The sequence below is a fragment of the Rana temporaria genome, chromosome 9 (genome assembly GCF_905171775.1).
Source record: "Rana temporaria chromosome 9, aRanTem1.1, whole genome shotgun sequence".
Classification (NCBI taxonomy): domain Eukaryota; kingdom Metazoa; phylum Chordata; class Amphibia; order Anura; family Ranidae; genus Rana; species Rana temporaria.
The window spans coordinates 138,409,904-138,434,740 of NC_053497.1; the positions used below are offsets into that span (position 1 = coordinate 138,409,904).

The window sequence follows — 24,837 nt, forward strand, 5'->3', positions numbered from 1 at the left end:
TTGTACAATAGTCTTATGCCGCGTACACATGATCATTTTTCGGGTTGTAAAAAACAAATAGGTAGATTCAGAAAGAGTTAGGCAGGCTTATCAGTAGATAAGCCGACCTAACTCAGAATCTACGCCGACTTATGTTTAAGCGTATGCTCAAACAGAGATGCGCTTAAACATATCTAAGATACGACGGCTTGCGCCGTCCTATCTTAGATTGCAATATTTTGGGTGGCCGCTAGGTGGCGCTTCTATTGCGGTCCACGTAGAATATGTAAATGAGGAGATACGCCGATTCACGAACGTACGCCCGGCCGACGCAGTACTTTTACACCGTTTACGTAAGAGATAGGCCGTGTAAAGTTAGAGCTAGGCCCTAGTGGAATAGTAATGTCAAATATGGCCGCCGTTCCCGCGTCGAAATTCGAATTTTTTACATCGTTTGCATAAGTCGTCCGTGAATCGGGATTTACGTCGTTTACGTCCACGTCGAAATCAATAGGCCCGTACGGCGTACTTAGCCGCAATGCACACTGGGAAATGTAGGCGCCCGGCGCATGCGCAGTTACAAATAACGTAAAAAACGTAAGGTCAAGCACTATTAGCATACAACACGCCCCCCTAACACACATTTGAATTCAGCGCCCTTACGCCCGCCCGCTTTAGGCTACGCCGCCGTAACATAGCAGGCAAGTACATTGAGAATCATGTACTTGCCTAGCTAACTTACGGCGGCCGCAAGTTTAGGCGATTGTCTGTGAATCTACCTAAAAGTTTTTCAGGCTCTAGAAAAAAGATTTTTTATCAACTTTATCAGTAAAACGACGTTGCCTACACACGATCGTGAAAAAAAAAATGCTCTAGCAAAGCGCGGTGACGTACAACACGTACGACGGCACTATAAAGGGGAAGTTCCATGCGGATGACGCCACCCTTTGGTCTGCTTTAGCTGATTCCGTGTTAGTAAAAGACGATTCGCGCTTTTCTGTCTGTTACAGCGTGATGAATGTGCTTACTCCATTACGAACTGTAGTTTTACCAGAGCGAGCGCTCCCGTCTCATAACTTGCTTCTGAGCATGCGCAGGTTTTTAACGTTGTTAAAGCCCACACACGACCATTTTTTAAAACCCGAAAAACGACATTGTTTAAAACGTCGTGAAAAAATAGAGCATGTTCGAAAAAAAATGTCCCCGTTTTTCAGAACCCGAAAAATGCCCTGAAGCCCACACACGATCATTTTAAATGACATTTTTTTTTTAACCATTTACATAACATTTGGGAAATCAACTGATTTATTTTCCCAGTTTAAAAGGGTATATTTATAGACCTGGCATTGGAAAACACCAGGAGCTTGCAGGTGTAGAATTATCTGGTTTGGAGTATGACAGAGTAAGCTACAAAACATATTGGGGGGAAAAAACGTGGACCTCTGTTAGGTGCTTACGTGGTACTGTAAGAAAAATCACATTTAAAATTGGAATCTTTGCAGTTGTAAGTCCAGGGGCCTGACCATTTTTCTCCTACATCCTGCATCATCCATTATGCAGCTACTAGCATTGCTGTATGAGCATTTATCAGGAGGCACCCTGCCCATAGCATACAGTAGGTGTCTTCAGAATTCATAGCAGGCCGTGCAGAGAAAGCTGGGTACTGCATTGATTGACAAGCATTAATACGCCCACAAGTCAGGGACAGCAGGCAATCAAATGGGCCAAAGCGGATTTTAGCCACTAACCCAGAAAGGCCATGATTGATGAGTGCTCCATAAAGGCGCCTCTTCATTGTAACTCTGCCAAGGCTGGAATTAGGCTGATGCGTTTTTAGATGAGTTTTAGCTTTGTTCCTCTCAGCTCCCCTGGATGTATTAACCTTGGGGACACTGTACGAGTGCGTTCCATCAGAGCACCTGCTGGGGTCACCCAGCCCCATTTCTTTCTCCATCTTTGCAGAATAAACTAGTGTACAGCGTAGAGAGCCCCATCTTTATGCAGAAGACTGGATTCTGGAATTTATATTGCTACAGACTTTTCTGGCAGTCTCTAAATAAACATGGGCTTCTCACAAAGATTCAGGATATAAGTGGAAAAATAGTCCTGTTAAAGGGTAACTCCACCTTGAAGTGATATTTTAGTTGTGTGTGGTGCCAGGCAAGTTAAAGCAACAATTAAAGTATATAAGTGCTTACCTTGCAAAACATTTGCAGTTGTTTTTAGCTACAGTATTTTTCTAATGCAGACAATCCTGTTTTTGACCTTAATTTCCCTAATTGTGTATAAAGTAACACAGCTTAGTCAAGGACCGTCCCGACATGCGATTGGATAGTGAAGGAGTAGGAACATTCTGAAGAGTTTAATCTCATTTCTTCTCTTCCAATAAGCCACATCCCTGTGTAATGTAGTAAAGCCTGATTGACTCATGCCTCGTACACACGATCAGTTTTCCAGACGGGAAAACTGCGTGGAGAGCTTTTGGCCTGGAATCCCGGCCGTGTGTATGCTCCTCGCAGTTTTTACGACTGGAAGACTGCCCAAAAACCGGCGGACAAAAAAGAGAACCAGGACTTTTGCCCGCAGTTTTTTGGCAGAAAAACTGCGATGGAGCATACACACGGCCGGGATTCCCCCCAAAGCTCCATCACAGTTTTCCTTTCTGGAAAACTGGCTGTGTGTAGGGCGAAAGACTGACGAGCAGGTTCTCGGCTTTCCCCTCGGGATTTTCTCGTCGGAAATCCCGCACGTGTGTACGGGGCATCACAGAGATACCTCTTTCTTTAGGCTGGCTTCACAACACAGTTGTCATGGATATGCAATAGTCTGGCAGCTTACCTGTTTCCATCTGTCCATTAGAGGCCTGGCTCTGTTCTGGTTACCTTATTATCTCCTCTCCTTCCTGTATGGCCCCACCCAGGCCATCCCAGGAAGTCTATATTAACTGTTGCACTGCAGGCCTGCAGTGCTGTTTAACAGTGTTGTTTGCTTAAGTTCCTGTCTGTAGTGTGCTACGATTACCTTCCTGTGTACCGTTTTTGGCTCGTCCCTGACTTCTTCTGTTTGCCTGTGCCCTTGACCTTTTGCCTGTCCCTCGGTTACCCTAGTCTGCCTGTTGCCCTGACCTCGCCTTACCCATCACTACCATTTGTCCTGCTTCCCCTCTCTCTCTGCGGAGCGCGACCTAGGGGATCCCAGGGGTCGCGACCTGGATCCAGCTGCGGCAAAGGCCATCCTCACCACTAGAGGCTCTGTTGAACACAAAGCTGGGTCTTAGACTCCGCGCCCTGGGTGATCTTGGGTTCACGCTTTCTCTCTAATAGCAGCAGTCAGCTATAGGGTTCACTACCCTGTGGTGCATCCCTGACCCCAATGGGGTGCATTTGTCACCTGGCCACAGGTGACCTGACAACAGTGTTGCTATAACATGCATTATAGTAAAGGATTAAAAAGAAAAGAAAAATGCATAACAAAGCAAGAAAATAATAATTTACTTACAATTCTGCTCTAAATGATTTGCTGGCTTCTTATAGATCCTGTAGACTCCAGTGGAGAAATATGCCCGCTGGACTTCCTAGGGCTGCTCATGCAGTGTAGGCCTTACAAAGCCAGAGTGTGGTGTCACACTCCCACCAGGAACCATGGATTTTCTATAATGTAGAATAAACAAATATCCAGCTATGAGGGACACCTTCATCATGACTTAGTAATGTTAGGAGACAAAAACTACAGTCAGAAAATCATACAGAGGAGTCCCTAAAAGGTGTTGGTGAGCAATTCCATCTACCAGATCAAATCCTAGGATTCAATATTATAATTCAAAACACAACATTAGTCCACCACTTATCACCAACAAGAAAATATGTAGGCTATATAATGTTCCCCCAATCTCATCATTCAAACAACATCATATGTGCAAGTTTACTGTCCAACCTGTATGTTCCCTACTTATTTCCTATTTTGTATCATTCTGTTCTTGTCAGCCATTGAATAGCTTTATATCTTTAACAATTGACTGCTTTGTCACCTTTTCAATGTATATTGTCTGCATACAGATACCCTTTCCTTTTCTGTGTTCTCTCCCTCAGCATACTTGTCCTTCTTCGTCTACTTCTTCCCTCCTTATACCTATTCTTCCTTGTCTACTGCCTGCCCTCTTACCTTTTACGTCTTGATCTTCTTCCTCCCTACTTATATTTTTACCTGTTTCCGGCCACCTCCCTCATCTTTTCCTTCTTTGTCTACTGCCTCCTCCCTTCTTATACTTTTCCTTCCTTGTCTACTGCCTTCCTTCTCATGCCTTGTTTTTCTTGTCTACTTCCTACCGCCTCATACCTTTCCTTCCTTATGACTGCCTTCCTCCTCATACCTGTTTTTCCTTCTCTACCATTTCCCTTATCATACCTTTCCTTCCTTGTCTACATTCTGTTTCTTCATTGTCTACTTCCTTCCTCGTCACTGCCTTCCTCCTCATACCTTTCCTCCCTTTTACTTCCTCCCTCTTCATACCTTTCCTTCCTCTACTTCCTCCCTCCTTATACCTTTCCTTCCTCACCACTGCCTTCCTCCTCATACCTGTTTTTCCTTCTCTACCATTTCCCTTCTCATACCTTTCCTTCCTTGTCTACATTCTGTTTCTTCATTGTCTACTTCCTTCCTCGTCACTGCCCTCCTCATACCTTTCCTTCCTCTACTTCCTCCCTCCTTATACCTTTCCTTCCTCACCACTGCCTTCCTCCTCATACCTGTTTTTCCTTCTTTACCATTTCCCTTCTCATACCTTTCCTTCCTTGCCTACATTCTGATTCTTTATACTTTTCCTACCTACTTTCCTTCCTCACCACTGCCTTCCTCCTTATACCTTTCCTTCCTCACCACTGCCTTCCTCCTCATACCTTTCCTTCCTCTATTTCCTCCCTCCTTATACCTTTCCTTCCTCATCACTGCCTTCTGCCTTTTTTCCTTGTCTACCATCTCCCTTCTCATACCTTTCCTTCCTTCTGTCTACATTCTAATTCTTGATACTTTTCCGACCTCATCTTCTGCTTTCCCCTCATACCATTCCTTCTTTGTCTACTTTCTGATTCTTTATATTTTTCCTTCCTTGTCTACTGCCACTACGTCATACCTTTTTGTTACCTATTTATTGCCTCCCTCCCTTAACCTTTCCTCCCTTCATGTACCTTTTTTGTTCCTTGTTTACTGTCTTCCCCCTCATACCTTTCATTATTTGGACACCCTGTTCCCTTCCTGATATGCTTTCTCTTCCATTTCTAGTGTCTGTCTACCTATATCTTAATTACCTATATCTTACCTATATCTTAATTTTTTGTCTACTTTCCCTTTCTATACCTCTACGTTTTTTTGTTTTTTTCTGCCTCCTTATGCCTATCCATTAGTCCACTACATGCCTCCTCATGCCTTTACTGTCTACTCCCTACTGTCTGTTTCACCTCATTTCAGTACTGTGCTATTGCTCCTCCTGTCTGTCAACCTAACTCTGACCCTTCTTGGCATCTGTTTGTTTCTTCCACCTAAAGTTGTGGACAGGGTATTCTTCAAGTATACACAGGGCCGATCCGCCCTATAGGCTCACTATGCAAGCCGCTTAGGGCCCAGCAAAGCTGCAGAGGGCCCCCCAAATTACTAGAGGCCCCGTCTGGTCACCCCGCTTCTCAACTCGCTGGCTGCATGGGAGAAGAGGTAAGAAGTCAGCACCCCCCGCTTCTCAACTCAACTCTAATCTTTAATGGGACATGTCACTGTCAGCAGCGCCCCCCCCCCCCCCGCGTCTCAACTTTAATGTAACATTGTGACATGTCATTTTGCTTGGGGCCCCAGGGAGGTCAGGATCGGCACTGAGTATACATTATTCCTCATGGCTTCTATATGGCTGTAATGTTTTTTTATATCATAGCTGCACCCTTCTACTGTAACTAACTGGTACTGTTTTTTTATTTTCTTCCAGAACCATGCTCCAGATGGTCTGTTTGTGAAAACTAAAGATCCTGCGACTGCTCCCAACACCCCAGACATTTTGGAAATTGAGTTCAAGAATGGTAAGCATCTAAATCCATGTACTGTATAACATAGTAAAAAGAAATGTTAAGTTGACAGAAACAAGTGAACTGCAGTTTAGTCATTATGAATGGCTTCTAACCTGTGCCTACAGTTTTCATTTGGATGCACTGTTAAGCAGAAAAGCCAACATTTCAGATTTTGGCCTGATATAACACCATTGTCTATGTGAGATACAAGGCTTTCTGTGTATGCTTAATATTACTATAGTGTTAAGAAATCTGTCTGAACCCTGGATTCTGCCTTTTCAACTGTGTGACCGAATGCCAATGCATATGGTCACATGTGCGGCTGCCCACAATTATGGACAATTATGGCAAGACAAGTGTTACAGGCAGACCTTTTTTTTCTCTGAAAAAAGGTTCAGGAACTCAACCACCACCCCGTTCAAATTTTACAAACAGTAGAAGGGTCTTAAAGGGTCTGGTAATACTGTGCTGCAGCTACAAACCCAGTGAAAGGCTGAAGGCCCTATTCACCTAAAGATAGGGGGACCAGATATCCCAGGATTGCATTGCATACAGAGTGCAGAGTTCAGGGGGTTACACACAGAGTGCAGAGCTGCCACTTGTAAACACAAAAAACGGACTTCTGCGTTTACAAGTGATCGTGGTGAGCAGGCCCCCCAAGGGTCTGAGTCAGAGGTGGTGGAACTGAGTTCCCCCAAGTTCCCCCTGAAAAAAAGCCCTGGTTACAGGGCATGTTCAACATTTATGTTTCTAAGAGAACATGGTAGTCTAGATGGAAGGAAGTTCTTTAAATCATTGGTCTACTTTAAAGTTCTATTTGCGCTAAATGTCATTCTATGTGTTCTCCTCTGCCAAGGTGCACATAGGCACGTTGATTGGACCTTTAGCAAGTTTGTCCTGACTTCTGATTAGGGAAATTATGAAACACTAAAGTGAGGTGCCGTGTGACCTAATGTCCATCCACCAATGGCAAGGTATACTTTAACTTTATTTTCCCACACCATATTTATGCTATGGCTTTGAGGAGTTAAAGTGGGTTGCCCAATCAAGGACTGGCCAGTCAAGGAATGAACTGGGCCGTAATTGAATTCCACTCATGTTTGTATATACTATTCATAATCTGGTGTAAAGGTAGACTCCCTTAAGAATTGAAAACTAATGCCGCGTACACACGACCGTTTTTCGGGTTCTAAAAAATTAGTTTTTTTTTAACGTCATTAAAAACGATTGTGTGTGGGCTTCAGAGCATTTTTCGGGTTCTAAAAAATGGGCAATTTATTTTTTCGAACATGCTCTATTTTTTCACAATGTTTTTAACGTTGTTGTTTTTCGGGTTCTAAAAAATGGTCGTGTGTGGGTTTTAACGACGTAAAAAATCCGTGCATGCTCAGAAGCAAGTTATGAGACGGTAGAGCTCGTTCTGGTAAAACTAGCGTTCGTAATGGAGTAAGCACATTCATCACGCTGTAACAGACAGAAGAGCGTGAATCGTCTTTTACTAACATGAAATCAGCTAAAGGGTGACGTCATCCGAATGGTACTTACCCTCGTACGTGTTCTACATCACCGCGCTTTGCTAGAGCATTTTTTTTTTCACGATCGTGTGTAGGCAAGGCCGTTAATGATCAAGTTGAAAAAAACTTTGTTTTTTCTAGAGCCTGAAAAACTTTGTATTTTACAACCCGAAAAATGATCGTGTGTACGCGGCATAACGCTTGAAATGCATTCAGTAAATAAAGACTACCTACTCGTTTTTCCATGCATTGCTTTAGTGCACCCCATCCCTAGGTCCCTCTGCCTGCAGCCAACATGAAGGGTTGGGGGTATCCCTTACACTTGAAATTGTCGCCCAAAAATGGCACGTTTCTTGAGTTTTAAAAACAAAATCCTAATACCACAATTGATCTAAAAGAAGGCAAAAAAAAAAAACGTATAAATCCTGATTCAACTTGCTTCAATAGGTAAAAATGTCCTTCTTAGGCTATGGCCTAAGGCTCATGGCTATGGCATGCAGAACCTGCCTTATGACATTCCTAGGACCCACTGTCACTTCCTACAGATGGCCATTGAGATTTATTCAAAGAGGCAGCTGTACTTAGCTGTGCACCAATGGTTGGGGAAAGTACCTGCATGCGCACTGATGTATGCTCCAAACGCAGATGGAGTATGTATGGAGCATATGCCAGTGCGTATGTGTGTATAGCCGTATCTTCTCATGCATCTCAATGGGCGGAAATTACACAAACTCTATACAATGTTTGACCGTATTCATAAATCCTTATAAATTTTAGCAGCCATTTATATTGAAAAGGGTCTGGCAGTATTTCTAGACACAGTGAACTGGGTCAGCTACAGTATAACCAGATTCTGTTACAGTAAGGCTACTTTCACACTGAAAAACATCGGCCTTTTGCGCTAAAGCTCGCTAAACCCAAGAAAACGTGTTACAAACTCCAGTTTTGCAGCGTTTTCAAATCGCTTTTAAAGGGGCTTTGAAAGAGCTGCCCATTCATTCCAATGGGCAGGGCATTTTGGGAGCGCTAAATACGGCGCTCCCAACCTTCCCCAAAGATGCTGCTTGCAGGACTTTTCAGGACACCCTGCAAGCGCACCGCACCAGTTTGAAAAGACACCCTGGAATGAATGGGAGGCGATTTTCAGGCTCTTTGCAGAGGCTATTTCTAGAGCTAAAGCACGTTAAAACCGCCTCCGTGTGAAAGGCAACCACAGTACTCTTATGTCTTTAGTAGTCTTTATTGGTAAGATCCATCTGGATGCTAAGGTGCTTGGTACAGGACTTTGAGTAGAAATACATTTATAACAGATTTCACCACCACTCTAATGTCCCGTACACGCGATCGGAAATTCCGACTGCAAAAGTACGATCGTGTGTATGCTCCATTGGACTTTTTCTGTCAGAATTTCTGCCAACAAAAGATTGAGAGCTGGTAATCAAATTTTCAGCCAGAAAAAAACGGAAAATCCAATCGTATGTAGCAAGTCCGACGCGCAAAATTCTGATGCATGCTCGGAAACAATTCGACGCATGCTCGGAAGCATTGAACTTAATTTTCTCGGCTCGTCGTAGTGCTGTACGTCGCTGCGTTCTTGACGGTCGAAAGTTCCGAGAACTTTTGTGTGACCGTTTGTATGCAAGCCAAGCTTGAGCAGAATTCCGACGGAAAATCCGATCGTGTGTACGCGGCATTACGGTTTCCATCTCACCAAGCCCTGTTTGATGATAAAGGAGCCATAAATATTAGAAGCCATTTGAGTGTGCAAGTACTTCCATTGAATGACCACTTGAATCTGCTAACTATAAGGCTTAATTTCCACTGGCGTTTTTACAGCCACTTTTCTGAGCGTTTTTTACAGCTTAAAAACGCCTGTCCATGTTATTCTATGGCATCATGCCCACATAGGCGTTTTTGAGCTGCAAATGGCATAGGCGTTTTTGAGCTGTAAAAAAAAAACGCGGGACCAGGGCGTTCTGTGGCTCCAATAGAGCTTTAAAAACGCTCAAAAACGCTACCGTGGCGTTTTTGAGCTCCAGCTCACAAAAAAAAAGCTAAGGCTTCATTTCCACTGGCGTTTTTACAGCCACTTTTTTTAGCCTTTTTTACAGCTTAAAAACGCCTGTCCAGTAGCGTTTTTGAGCGTTTTTTAATGTCTGGCGTTTTTACAGCTCTATTGCTGGAGCCACAGAACGCCCTGGTCCCGCGTTTTTTTTTACAGCTCAAAAACGCCTATGCCATTTGCAGCTCAAAAACGCCTATGTGGGCATGATGCCATAGAATAACATGGACAGGCTCAGAAAAGTGGCTGTAAAAACGCCAGTGGAAATGAAGCCTAAATGTTCAAAGAGCAGAAATCATGCAGGTATCTCCATCCAAACAAATTCAGCTACTCTACTTTTTCCTAGATAGCTGTGTCTGATTACCTTCATGCAGTTGCAATCCTCTTTTTGTGTGTGTATAATGATTTATATACTGTAAAAAAATCGAATAAAAAGTTGTCTTTTTGGAAAAAAACATTTGAGAAAACTTTCCAAGTGGTAAGAAAATACGTGGTATCTATACAGGACTCAGCAATCCTTTGACAGACGTCCAGATATCAAATCTTTCTTCCTAACAGCCCAAATCTCATTGTTTTCTGCCCCCGAACAATAGATCCTCTAAGTTGCGTTCCCTTTGAAAAAGCCCCTACAAGCAATGATTTTTAAAACGATGCCTTGCAGCTGCCAGCAAGCCCGCCACCCGGCTACAAACATATAGTAACTTATTTACACGTGGCATTGTGGTGACTCACGGCATTGTTACGGAATACCCCTAGGAAATTAAAATCCGGTCATCATCTCATAAGAGGACAATGACAGTCCCATTCAGCTTAGTCCATCAGACTCTCTATTCAAACCTCACTTCATTTATTTGAAGTTCTAATCTAATTATTGACTATTTGAAACCTATAAGCTGCGGATCAGGGAGCAGAGCGCAAAAAGTGACGAGCGGGATCCAGTCCACATGGTAGTAAAAAAAAAAAAAAAGAAGAAGAAAAAGCCTTTAAATATAAATAGGATCTCCAGATTGACGAAGGGGGCTTAAAGTTCATTATTGCAAAGAATTACATTTAATAGCAAAAAGAGAGTGAAAGTGGTCTGTTAAGAGTTGATTGGCAGTGAATAGTGCAATCAATGCTAATAGGGGGAACAGATGGGGAAAGATTAAGTAGCGAACCCAGGGCCCAGCTCCTTCTTTGTGGTAGAACAACTCCTTGTCAGATTGCTAATACATTTATTGCTCATTTCAGTTTGAAAAAGAATAATAACCTCATTCTTTTCATAGTCTGTCCTCTCCCTCCCACCCGTAGCCTTTTCCATACTGAAATCCCCCCCCTCCCCATGGCTCTCCCCCCTCTGCCCCAATCCGATCACCACACCCTGTTTTGTAGAAGGTGTAATAATTAATTCATAGGGTCTCCCTTTGGCCGGGCGGATTTAACTTCTCGCTGATGAGAGCAGACCCCTCTTTTTTTTTTTTTCTGAGCCGTGACAGCCACAGAACTTGCTTGGCGCCCTTTGAAACAGACATTATGGGAGGGTGGGCAGCCAAAGCCTTTACCATGCAATTGGGCCACCAGCTCCCCCCCTCCTTCCCCTCGTTCCCATTTGTCAGGCTCAAATCTCCGAGTGGTGGGACAGAAGGTGCATGGCCATAAGACAAAGGCAGAGCGTGAAATGTAATTAGCAATGGTGCTGGTTGCAATTTCACAGTGTATGAAATGAAAAGACAGGGCGACAGAGGAGACAGCAGTGGGGTGGGGGGCTTATTTTTATTGCCGTTTTCTATTTTGGCCCTGAATATGTCCCCTGCTCCCCACCCTCCAGCACCTCCTGATACTTAAGAAGTTACTTAGAGTTCATAACTGTCTCATCCATTTAATGCGTGCGTTGTGTTAGAAGCTTCTTTACACTCGCTGGAAAGTGCTTGGTTCCCCACGGGGGTTCCTATGTCTATGTCCCCCCCCCCCCTTCATTGAGTGCCCACATGTTATGTCTGTACTTGTCTTTTGTTACAGGTGTCCCCGTCCAAGTCACCAACGCTAAGGATGGTACGCGACATCAGAGTGCGCTGGATCTATTCTCTTATCTCAACGAAGTGGCGTAAGTTTCTTTGAGTTTGGCTACCACATCACAGCACAATAAAAGCACAATTTATATATGTCCTATACAGCAGTGGTCATCAGCCCTGTCCTCAGGGCCCACTAACAGGCCAGGTTTGCAAGATAACTGAAATACATCACAGGTGATATCATTTGCTGCTCAGTGATTGCAGTAAAGGATGAGCTCCGGCGTGTTCGCACAGTCCACGTGCAGAGCCCGCCAGGAAGTCGGCACTGCTCTGCACTAATAACAGGCAGGGAGACATTGTCCAGATGCTCGGCTGCAGTGATCGGGAAATGTCTCTCTGCCTGTGATTAGCGCAGCGAGGTGCCAACTTCCTGGCAGGCTCTGGGGTGGACTGTGCCAACACGCCGGAGCTCATCCTTAATTGCAGTATTCTAGTCTGCATTAGGGATGGGTTCCTTCAATATAAAAAGGTTGAGAAAGACTGGCATATACTATATAGCAGTGGTCATCAACCCTGTCCTCAGGGCCCACTAACAGGCCACATTACCTTGGGGAGATGCAGACTAGGGATGAGCTCTGGCGTGTTCGCACAGTCCACATGCAGAGCCCTCCAGGAAGTCGGCACTGCACTGCGCTAATCACAGACAGCGAGACATTTCCCGATCCCTGCCGCCTCGGGAAAATGTCTCCCTGCCTGTGATTAGCGCCGTGCCGACTTCCTGGCGGGCTCTGCACATGGAGTGTGCGAACACGACGGAGCTCATCCCTAGTCTGCATCTCCCCAAGGTAATGTGGCCTGTTAGTGGGCCCTGAGGACAGGGTTGATGACCACTGCTATATAGTATATGCCAGTCTTTCTCAACCTTTTTATATTGAAGGAACCCATTAAATAATTTGCAGGTCTCAGGGAACCCCTATTAAAAGCAATTCATTGGGGGGGGGGGGGTCAATGTCAAAAATACCTCCTTACATTGGTGGTCAGTAAGAAGAATGCAACCCTTACAGACGGCTTAAAATACATTGGCGTTGATGACTCTGGAAAGTGGTATTGGCCCCCAAACTCTGAAGGCACTATCCGATGGAAGATCCATCAGCCACAGCCCAAGGAACCCCTAGCATCCTCTGGAGGAACCCTAGAGTTCCACGGAACCCCGGTTAATAATGGTTGGCATATAGTATATAACTTGGTATGATAAAGAAATTGAGAAATGCACCCTGAAAGGGGTTGTAAATGTTTGTTTTTTATTTTATAAATAGGTTCCTTTAAGCTAGTGCATTGTTGGTTCACTTACCTTTTCCTTCAATTTCCCTTCTAAATGTTTTTTTTTCTTTGTCTGAATTTCTCACTTCCTGTTCTCCTCAGTAAGCTTGCCCCCATCATCCGAGCTGTTCTGGGGGTTAGTCAGCGTGCTCGCCCCCTCCCTTGGGACTACATCCCTGCGGGCAGGCTCTGTGTTCACTCAGCGTTTAGGATTCTGGGAGGCATGTGACCCCCGTGATTGGCTCCCAATCACAATCTTTGTGTTATCTGTGATGGGAGCAGGCAGTGGGCGCGCTCCCGGCACAGATGTATTCCACCAATTCGCGTAAATATGCGGCCGCTTGGCACCAAGGTCCACCCACCAAGAAGCCGCATATTTGCATGCGGCTTGCAGCAACGTTTTAAGGTATAACCAAAGGCAAAACCTTTTTTTTTTTAGTTTGGAGTGGAGAAAGATTAGAATACCTGTCAGGTTTTTATTGCTGTCTGTGCCCCTGTTAAGGAGGTTTATCCTCTCTATTTGTCCTCTTTACCAAGCGGAGGTTCACCCTAAAACATGTATATACCATTCCATCCAGCATACTGCTGACATGTACAGTATGCTGTTTTTTTGTTTTTTTTTCCGCTGTACATACCGTCGTATAGCTATTTTCCCCCCCGGCTTCCGGGTAGTACCTCCCGCGGGAGTGGGCGTTCCTATTCAGAGACTAAGGGATTGACGTCTTCCGAAAGAAGCCGAACTGCTTCTTTCGGAAACTGGTGACGCGCATTATGCGCCGGGGGGAAGCTTTTGTCATCACGTCAATCACTTAGTCTCTGAAAAGGAACGGCCACTCCCGCGGGAGCCACTACCCGGAAGCCGGGGGCAAAATAGCTATACGACGGTATGTACAGCGAAAAAAAACAAAAAAAACAGCATACTGTACATGTCGGCAGTATGCTGGATGGAATGGTACATACATGTTTTTTAGGGTGAACCTCCGCTTTACCATTATCATTGAAAGTAAGAGAAAAGTAAGAGAAAATCTCAAATTTTGGGCCCCCAGAAAGGTAATAGGGGGGAAATCTTCTAGTTCTGGTGACCTGGGGGTCCCCCAGGAACTCTCTTAAATTTCAGGGATTTTCCCCTTACTTCCTGTTTGGCTATGGGACAGGAAGCAAAGGGAAATCTCTGCAATGGGACACAGATGGCAGAAAAAAAAATCTGACGGGTTATAGCCCTCCCTTAGGCCCCTTTCACACTGGGGCAGGACGTGCGGTGGCGGTATATAAAAATAGCGGCGCTATACCAACTGAATTGCCACATTTTTTTTCCTTCCTGGCCTCTACTGTCCTGGCCAACCAGTTTCATAAATTGGATTTCAGTTCTTTCCATGAAGCTAAGCATCACCTGTAAGCAATATCTAGGGTGGTCTGCTGTTTTTAGAAAGCTATGTACAGACCCTCCCACCAGCCATGTTCTACCTTTCTTGTGCAGAGAAGTATAGAGACCCAGTGGGTCTAAAATAGGTTATGCAATGAACATTTTTTTTTTTTTTTTTTTATTAGCTTGTTGAAGGGGGTCGGGGGGGGGGGGTTAAGGAGGAAATAGATAAATATAAGCAGATTCAACTTCAGCTTTAAAGCCTAACTCAGACTTTGCTATCAATTTAAATAGTTTTAATGCCAAGCTGGACGGAAAAAAATGATTTCCTTTACTAATAGATTCACTTGCCTTTTAGTACTGGAGCCACTCGCTCAGCACCACCACAATTCACGGAACACCTTGTGAACACACAGCATTCCCTGGTTCGCTGAGGTGGAGAAGAGGGGAGGTGATGTCATATTCTCTACCTTGTCCAATCAGCAAATGCCTTGTATTCACAAAAATACCAGGTGTTCTATGAATGGTGGCAGTGCCATGCGAGTGACCCCCTGTGGCCAGTCTGCAGTGGGGCAGTGAACCTGAGCAGGACTCAGAAAGTAGTGCCTACCACCACAGGTATTGTCAGCTTCCACAACCGACCCTCGGGTATGATATATGCCCACTTACATTGGGGAAAGGTGAACCAAGAGCACACACACCCCATATTGTCAAAAGTATTGTGACGCCTGCCTTTACATGAACTTTAATGGCATCCCAATCTTAGTCCGTAGGGCTCAATATTGAGTTGGCCCACCCTTTGCTGTCCACAAGGTTTAGGAGTGTGTCTATGGGAATGTTAAACCATTCTTCCAGAAGCACAATTGTGAGGTCAGGCTCTGATGTTGGACGTCCATGTCTTTATGGACCTTGCTTTGTGCACAGGTGCGCAGTCATTTAGGAACAGGAAGGGGCCGTCCCCAAACTGTTCCCACAAAGTTGGGAGCATGAAATTGTCCAAAATGTCTTGGTATGCTGATGCCTTAGGAGTTCCTTTCACTGGAACTCCTGAAAAACAACCCCACACCATAATCCCCCCTCCACCAAATGATTTGGACCAGTGCACAAAGCAAGGTCAATAAGGAGACATATATGAGCGAGTTTGGGGTGGAAGAACTGGCCTGCACAGAGTCCTGACCTCAACCTGATAAAAGACCTTTGGGATGAATTAGAGCGGAGACTGCAAGCCAGGCCTTCTTGTCCAACATCAGTGCCTGACCTCACTAATATGCTTCTGGAAGAATGGTCAAACATTCCCATAGACACACTCCTAAACCTTGTAGACAGACTTCCCAGAAGAGTTGAAGCTGTTATAGCTGCAAAGGGTGGGCCAACTCATTATTGAACCCTACGGACTAAGACTGGGATGCCATTAAGTTCATGTGTGTGTAAAGACAGGTGTCCCAATACTTTTGACAATACAGTGTATGTACAGTTGTGCTCATAAGTTTACACACCCTGGCTGAATTTATGATTTCTTGGCCATTTTTCAGAGAACATGAATGATAACACAAAACATTTCTTTCACTCATGGTTAGTGTTTGGCTGAAGCCATTTATTATCAATCAACTGTGTTTACTCTTTTTAAGTCATAATCACAACAGAAACTTCCCAAATGATCCTGATCAAAAGTTTACATACCCCAGTTCTTAATATCGTGTATTGTCCCCTTTAACATCAATGACAACTTGGAGTCTTTTGTGGATGAGGGTCTTTCTCTTCTCAGATGGTGAAGCTGCCCATTCCTCTTGGCAAAAAGGCTCCAGTTCCTGTAAATTCTTGGGCTGTCTTGCATGAACTGCACGTCTGAGATCTCTCCCCAGAGTGGCTCAATGATATTGAGGTCAGGAGACTGAGATGGCCACTCCAGAACCTTCACTTTATTCTGCTGTAACCAATTGACGGGTCTACCTGGCCTTGTGTTTTGGATCATTGTCATGTTGGAATGTCCAAGTATGACCCATGCCCAGCCCAGCTTCCTGGGCTGATGAATGCAAATGTTCCTCCAGTATAAATTTTGACCAAATGTTTTTCCAGTATTTTTTGATAACCTACTGCATTCATCTTGCTATCAATTTTGACCAAATTTCCTGTCTTTGTAGCTCACACATCCCCAAAAAAACAGCGATCCACCTCCGTGTTTCACAGTAGGAATGGTGTACCTTTCATCATAGGCCTTGTTGACTCCTCTCCAAATGTAGCGTTTATGGTTGTGGCCAAAAAGCTAAATTTTTGGTCTCATCACTCCAAATGACTTTGTGCCAGGAGGTTTGAGGCTTGTCTCTGTGCTGTTTGGCGTATTGTAAGCGGGATACTTTGTGGCATTTGCGTAGTAATGGGTTTCTTCTGGCAACTTGACCATGCAGACCATCTTTCTTCAAGTGCCTCCTTATTGTGCATCTTGAAACAGCCACACCACGTGTTTTCAGAGAGTCCTGTATTTCATCTGAAGTTATTTGTGGGTTTTTCTTTGCATCCTGAAAAGTTTTCCTGGCAGTTGTGGCTGAAATTTTAGTTGGTCTACCTGACCGTGGTTTGGTTTCAACAGATCCCCTCATTTTCCACTTCTTGATTAGAGTTTGAACACTGCTGATTGGCAATTCTCTTCCCTGGATATCTTTTTATATCCCTTTCCTGTTTTTACAGTTCAACTACCTTTTCCTTCAGATCCTTTGACAATTCTTTTGCCTTTCCCCATGACTCAGTGTCCAGAAACGTCAGTGCAGCACTGGATGAAAGATGTAAGGGTCTGGCAGGAGTCCAGAAACTCATTGACCTTTTATACACAAACACTAATTACAAGCAAACAGATCACAGGTGAGGATGGTTACCTTTTTTAGCCATTCAAACCCCTTTGTGTCAACTTGTGTGCATGTTATCAGGCCAAAATCAAACTTTTGATCAGGGTCATTTGGGTAATTTCTGTTGCCATTATGATATAAAAAGAGTAAACACAGTTGATTGGTAATAAATGGCTTCAGCCAAACACTAATCATGAGTGAAAGAAATGTTTTTGTGTTATCATTCATATTCTCTGAAAAATGGCCAAGAAATCATAAATTCTGCCAGGGTATGTAAACTTATGAGCACAACGGTATATGAGCAAAAACAAGTTGGGCAATGCAAACATTCTTATTTAACCACTTACCCCCCGGACCATATTGCTGCCTAAAGACCAGAGTACTTTTTGCGATTCGGGACTGCGTCGCTTTAACAGACAATTGCGCGGTCGTGCGACGTGGCTCCCAAACAAAATTGGCGTCCTTTTTTTCCCACAAATAGAGCTTTCTTTTGGTGGTATTTGATCACCTCTGCGTTTTTTATTTTTTGCGCTATAAACAAAAATAGAGCGACAATTTTGAAAAAAATGAATATTTTTTACTTTTTGCTGTAATAAATATCCCCCAAAAATATATAAAAAAACATTTTTTTTCCTCAGTTTAGGCCGATACGTATTCTTCTACATATTTTTCGTAAAAAAAATCGCAATAAGCGTTTATTGATTGGTTTGCGCAAAAGTTATAGCGTTTACAAAATAGGGGGTATTTTTATGGTATTTTTATTAATATTTTTTTTACTAGTAATGGCGGCGATCAGCGATTTTTTTTTCGGTATTGCGACATTATGGCGGACACTTCGGACATTTTTGACACATTTTTGGGACCATTGGCATTTTTATAGCGATCAGTGCTATAAAAATGCATTAGATTACTATAAAAATGCCACTGGCAGTGAAGGGGTTAACACTAGGGGGCGGGGAAGGGGTTAAGTATGCCTGGGTGTGTTCTTACTGTGGGGGGGGGGTGGCCTCACTAGGGGAAACACTGATTTTCTGTTCATACATTGTATGAACAGAAAATCAGCATTTCCCCTGCTGACAGGAACGAGAGCTGTGTGTTTACACACACAGCTCCCGTTCCCCGCTCTGTACCGAGCGATCGCGTGTGCCCGGCGGCGATTGCGCCCGCCGGGCACACGCACGGGAGTCGGGGGCGAGCGGGGAGCGCCCCTAGTGGCGGCTATACGATAGGACGTATAGCTACGGGCTCTCGCCCAGGAGAGCCGACCTGCCGCCGTATAATGACGGTGCGCGGTCGGCTAGTAGTTAAAGGGTCACCCAGCCTTTCTGGAAAATTCTAACGAAAAATGACTGAAGGTCCGCTTTAATCACTTGCTGCCTGGCGCACGTAGATATACGTCTGCAGAATGGCACGGGCATATATATGTCCCCTTTAAGAAGCGGTTGTTGTGGACGCACGCGGGCCACGATCCCTGTGAGCCCGACCGCGGGTCCCGTGGACTCGATCGCTGCGGGCATACCCGTGATCGTCTCATGGAGAGATAGAACTGGGAGATGTTCGTGTAAACACAACATCTCCCCGTTCTGCCTAGTGACACTGTCAGCTGGAACAATGATCAGTGACGTGTCACAGCAAGTCACGTCCCCTGACTGTAAGAATCACTCCCTAGGGAACACTTAACCCCTACAGCACCACCTAGTGGTTAACCCCTTCACTGCCAGTGACATTTTCACAGTAATCACTGCATTTTTCACTCCAAAGACATGCTGGTAGATTAATTGGATCCTGGCCAAACTGGCCCAGTATATATGTATATATGTGTGTACGACTGTGTGTCCCAAGCGTGTCAAGATCCTACGGGGTAAAATGACCGCACCAGCCAGGAACTCACTGGCTGTAAAAAGCGCCTAGAAGCGATTCAGTTTGCATGTGTAGCGCTATACAAGTCATTCATTCATTCATTTTTATAGCACTGATCGCTGTAAAAATGACAATGGTCCCAAAAATGTGTCAAAAGTGTCCGCCATAAAGTCGCAGTCACGATAAAAATTGCAGATCGCCGCCATTACTAGTAAAGAAAAAATATATTAATAAAAATGCTATAAAACTATCCCTTATTTTGTAGACGCTATAACTTTGGCGCAAACCGATAAACGCTTATTGCGATTTTCTTACCAAAAATATGTAGAAATACGTATCGGCCTAAACTGAGGGGAAAAATCGTTTTTTATATATTTTTTGGGATATTTATTATAGCAAAAAGTAAAAAAAGTAAAAGCAAAAAGTAAAAAATATAGATTTTTTTTTCAAAATTGTCACTCTATTTTTGTTTATAGCACAAAAAAATAAAAACCGCAGAGGTGATCAAATACCCCCAAAAGAAAGCTCTATTTTGTTTGAGAGCAACGTCGCACGACCGCGCAATTGTCAGTTAAAGCGACGCAGTGCCGAATCGCAAAAAGTGGCCCGGTCATTTAGCAACAAAATGGTCCGGGCCTGAAGTGGTTAAAGAGAGTCCTGCCATCAATCCGGGGACAAGTCTGGTCTGGATTCTACCCGGGAGGAAAAGGATCCCTCCCACCGTCCCCACCTTATTACATCAGGGAAATACTATGCCCATAGGTGTGTGCAGCCTATTATATTAGGGTGTGCACCCCAAAGCTCAAACACACATGCGTTAGGGCAATGGACACTTTCAGTAGAACAGTGGATGGTGTCAGTGGGCAGGGACTGTTGTCAGTAGTTTCTTTTTATTACGTTTTACAATATTTTTTTACAATCCGTTTTCTTTTACAGTTCTTTAGGAGCACCATAGGGGGGCTTTGGTGAGATATCAGGGGTCTAACCATACTCCTGATATCTCACTTTTGAGACAGAGAAAGGGGCTGAGGACAGAGATTCCCGAGTCTCTTTCTCTGCAGCCAAGCAGCAGGGGGAATCTGTGCAGCACAGGGTGATTAGGGTGTGCCTGGGCACACCCTGTGCGCACGCCTATGACTATGCGACCCTGAAAACAATACTACCCCCCGAATGTGACCGTGGGGATCATTTTTTTTCCGCACCAGATTGCAAAGCATTGCAGCTGTGGCATGTGTAAACCCCTTTATGGCTGCCTTTGCAGCTTAGGGGGAGAAGTTGGGGGGGGGGGGGGCAGTAAAAATACAGCTCAACCACAAGTAGGAAGTGGAAGTTGAGATGCTCCAATAGGATTTGCACATGTATGGGCAACTCCCGTGTCCTGGTCCTCCTCATGTTACCAAGTAGGCCATTTTGCTATTTATTTTCTGCACTGTTCTCTGGAATGTTCCTTCCGCCCCCAGCACACAGTCCAGTGGCCATTTAGCCCTTTATGAGCCTGCGTACCTACAATGGTACATTAAAAGTACATCTAGCTGGAGGGGAAGCAATTATGGCTATTCTCATGCAGAGCAGCAATCTACTGCCTCTGAGACATAATGACATAAGTGAACAATAGAATGCTTAATAAGAGCAGACATTGTCCTGTTGTATTGTTTACTGGAGATAAAAACATTTGAGTTATGACTTTTCTCTTTAATTGCTTTCTATCAGATTGATTCAGAACGTGGTGGTTTGGTCATGGGCGCCCTCTTGTGGACAAAAGTACAGTCACTCCTAGCTGTTATAGTGAGCTCAGTCAAGGCAGGGACTAGATCAACTGCAGAGGAACCACAAATCCCAGCATGTCCTGTGGCTGTCTGCTTTCCTGCCCAACTTCTAACCAAAACACGCACTTTCAGGTGCAACATAGGTGGTCCTCTGATCGGTGCTGTCTTGATTGAAGGCACATGACTACCAAAAAGCGGGCTATACACTTGGAAATTTTCCATCATTTTCCAGTTTCAATACACGTATGATGAAAAAAATACATAAACCGTGTGCATGGAGGAATCTTCCCTGACGCCTATTGTATTCTGACAGCTGGTACCAGCGGCCTTCAGAATACCTGAACACTGCCTGCATCTAATTGAATGCAGGCGCTGTTCAGCCGACAATTTTCCACTCATCAGGAGCACCCACGGCTTCAGTTTTGGCCCTTTTACCATGAGTCTGACCAAATTCAGTCCATACACTAGTGGATTTTTTAACAAACGTTCCTATGAAAATTTGTATGATAATTTTCACTATTTTTGATGAATATCGCCTGTTTTTACCACCCGCCAGCCCTAAAAAAAACGCCTGTATCTCCCTAGCCTTATGCGTTGTACACACGATCGGAATTTCCGTTGGGATAAACTCAGACGGATTTTTTCCGACGGAATTCCTTTCAAGCTGTCTTGCATACAAACTGTCATACCCATATCCGACCATCAAGCATGTACACTACGACGAGCCGAGAAAAATGAAGTTCAATGCTTCCGAGCATGCGTCGACTTGATTCTGAGCATGAGCGTTTTTTTCTCCGTCGGAGAATGTATGTATAGGAAAAGTTCCCGTCGGAAATCCCAAGGGGAAAGCCGAGAACCTGCTCGGTTCAGTCTTTTCCCTACACACGGCCGGTTTTCCTGACAGGAAAACTGTGATGGAGCTTTGGCCGGGAATCCGGGCCGTGTGTATGCTCCATTGCAGTTTTTCCCATAGGAACACTGCCAAAAACCGCTTTGGGCAGTTTTCCCATCGGCAATACTGCGAGGAGCATACACACGGCCAGGATTCCCGGCCAAAAGCTCTCCTCACAGTTTTCCCGTCGGGAAAACTGATTGTGTGTACGAGGCTTCACAGGTTTTCTTCTAGGATTGCCCTGCATTTGGCTCAATCCATATTCCCCATATCAACTCTGACCAGCTTCCCTGTCCCTGCTGAAGAAAAGCATCTCAACATGATGCTGCCACCACCATGTATCACAGTGGGGATGGTGTGTTCAGGGTGATGTTCGGTGTTAGTTTTCCCCCACACATAGTGCTTTGCTTTTAGTCCAAAAAGTTCAATTTTTGTCTCATCTGACCAGAGCACCTTCTTAAACTGCAAATGGGATTTCCTATGGCTTTCTTTCAACAATGGCTTCTTCTTGCCACTCTTCCATAAAGGACAGATTTGTGGAGCGCACGACTAATAGTTGTCCTATGGACAGATTCTCCCCACCTGAGCTGTGGATCTCTGCAGCTCCTCCAGAGTTACCATGGGCCTCTTGGCTGCTTCTCTGATGAATGCTCTCCTTGCCCGGCCTGTCAGTTAAGGTGGACGGCCATGTCTTGGTAGGTTTGCAGTTGTACCATACTCTTTCCATTTTCGGATGATGGATTGAACAGAGCTCTGAGGCCCCGTACACACGACAGAGGAACTCGACGTGCTTGGCACGTCGAGTTCCTCGTCTCGTTTTGGGATGAAGCCGCCGAGGAGCTCGGCGGGCCGCCTTCTCCTATAGAACAACGCGGCCAACGAGAAAATAGAGAACATGTTCTCTATTTTCTCGTCGAGCTCCTCGGTGGCTCCATCGAGCCAAAACTGTACAGACGACAGAGATTCTCGGCAGAATCCGGGTTTTGACCGAGTTTCTCGGCGAATTCTGCCGAGAATCTCTGTCGTGTGTACGAGGCCTGAGAGATGCTCAAAGATTGGGATTTTTTTTTATAACCTATCCCTGCTTTAAAATTCTCCACAACTTTATCCCTGACCTGTCGGGTGTGTTCCTTGGCCTCCATTATGTTTATTGTTTACTAAGGTTCTCTAACAAACCTTTGAGAGCTTCACAGAACAGCTGTATTTATATGGAGATTAAATTACACACAGGTGAACTCTATTAACTAATTTGGTTATTTCTGAAGGGGGGAGGGTTCCAAAAAGCAGAGGTTCCAGTTTTGAGTGGACCTCCGCTTTAAGCTGGGTACACACAAATAGTTTTTTTTTGTTTTTTTAACCCTATGGATTGAACATAAAAATACTGACAGCTCTGGTCGTAGCCGCTGTACTAACAGTCCTATGTTAGTACAGAAATCTCCCCTGCTGAGCTATTGTGTTCTAAGAGGGGAGAGCCCCTCCCAACAGAACACTCTCACACGGGCCGAACGTTGGCCGTTTTTTAGTGAACCGCCTGATGTCTCCCGACATTTGGCATTAGTCTAAGGAATGTCTTTTTGTGGATTTATTCCAGAACTCAAACAAGAGGGGGTATATGAGGGTGAAGAATATTTCAAAACATCAGCAACCATTAACAGGAGGACAAATTTTGAAGCAGAATCCTCTAGTACACATAAGTCAAACACAAGGCCCATGGTCCAACAGTGGCCAGCCAAGCCATTTTATCTGTTCCTTGCACCCAGGGCACCTCTAAAGTTCGTAACGTAGCACTGAACTCTGCACGCTGTACGTAAAGCACCCCTGCACTCTGTACGTAAAGCACCCCTGAACTCTGCACTTTGTACGTAACATACCACTGAACTCTTCTGCACTCTGTACGTAACGTACACCTGAACTCTGCACTCTGTACATAAAGCACCTCTGCACTCTGTACACAGGGTGCCTTTGAACTGTAAACGGTGCACCCCTGAGCTCTGCACTCTGTACACAGTGCGCCCCTGAGCCCTGCACTCTGTACACAGTGTGCCCCTGCGCCCTGCACTCTGTACATAGCGTGCCCCTGAGCTCTGCATTCTGTACACAGTGCACCTCTGAACTACATAAAAAAAGCACTCCTGGTATTTACTGCCCCTTTTAAGATCTTCTCGCTGTTAGTGCCGTTTTGAGTACCTGCACCTATTCTGCAAGAAAAAAAGCCCTGGATAAATTTATATAGTCTAATGCCGTGTACACACGATCAGATTTCTGATGGAGTAGAATCCGATGGATTTTTTAGTCGAATATCCAATGAAGCTGACTTTCATCAGTCTTGCATACACACTATCAGACGAAATTCCGACCGTGCCAAAACGCGGCGACGTAAAACACTACGAAGAGCCGAAAAAAATGAAGTTCAATGCTTCCAAGCATGCGTTGACTTGATTCTGAGCATACGTGGATTTTTTTCCAATGGAGTTCCACACAGACGATCGGAATTTACAATCAGTTTTTTATCCATCGAAAAAATTTAAAACATGTTCTATTTTTTTACACCGATGGAAAAAAGACCGATGGGGCCCGCACACGATCAGTTTGTCTGATGAAAAAAGTCCATCGGACTGTTTTCATCGGATAAACCGATCGTGTGTACACGGCTTTACAGATTGAATCGACCCTTTGAGGGCAGCCATAATACTGATGCGGCCCTCAATGAAATTGCACTTGACACGCCTGCTCTAGAAGCAGCCCTTTGCAGGGGGTAGAAAGGGATAGGCAGTTACTCAGCAGTTCCAGTCCTGACAGCAACCACTAGCATGTAATTCCCCATGTACACCTGGTATCCTAGATCAGGGTCTTACTCACAATGTCCAAAAACAGCTGTCACCCATTCCAGCTTCCACGTGACACACTTTAGTGAGGAAGAAATAAAAAAGGATCCCTCTTCAGATCAGCCTCCACATATGATGCCCTTCGACAAATGTCTTTTTAGTCAGATTTCTTCAGGCCTTCAGCCAAGCACATGCTGAGGTCTAACATCAGCTCTTAGCTACACAGGCTGCATCCCAGGGGCAGCAGTCCCCAGGACAAGAAGGCCTCCTAAACATTTATCTCCCCAACCTCCTTCTGGATGCACCTTCCCAGGGATTGGCTGAGGTCCAATAAATATTCATAGCTAAGTGGTTGACCTTCCTACTCTATTTTCTGGA

At 44.7% G+C, this 24,837-nt stretch overlaps 1 protein-coding gene across 1 annotated transcript in view; it reads left to right on the forward strand.

The window, feature by feature from the left end:
* Positions 1-24,837, forward strand: part of ASS1 (argininosuccinate synthase 1) — a 159,979-nt gene that overhangs the window by 80,209 nt on the left and 54,933 nt on the right. The window contains exons 10-11 of the mRNA XM_040324650.1: positions 5,948-6,038; positions 11,601-11,685. Of these exons, the coding sequence (XP_040180584.1) occupies positions 5,948-6,038; positions 11,601-11,685 (176 nt within the window). The remainder of the gene's footprint in view (positions 1-5,947; positions 6,039-11,600; positions 11,686-24,837) is intronic.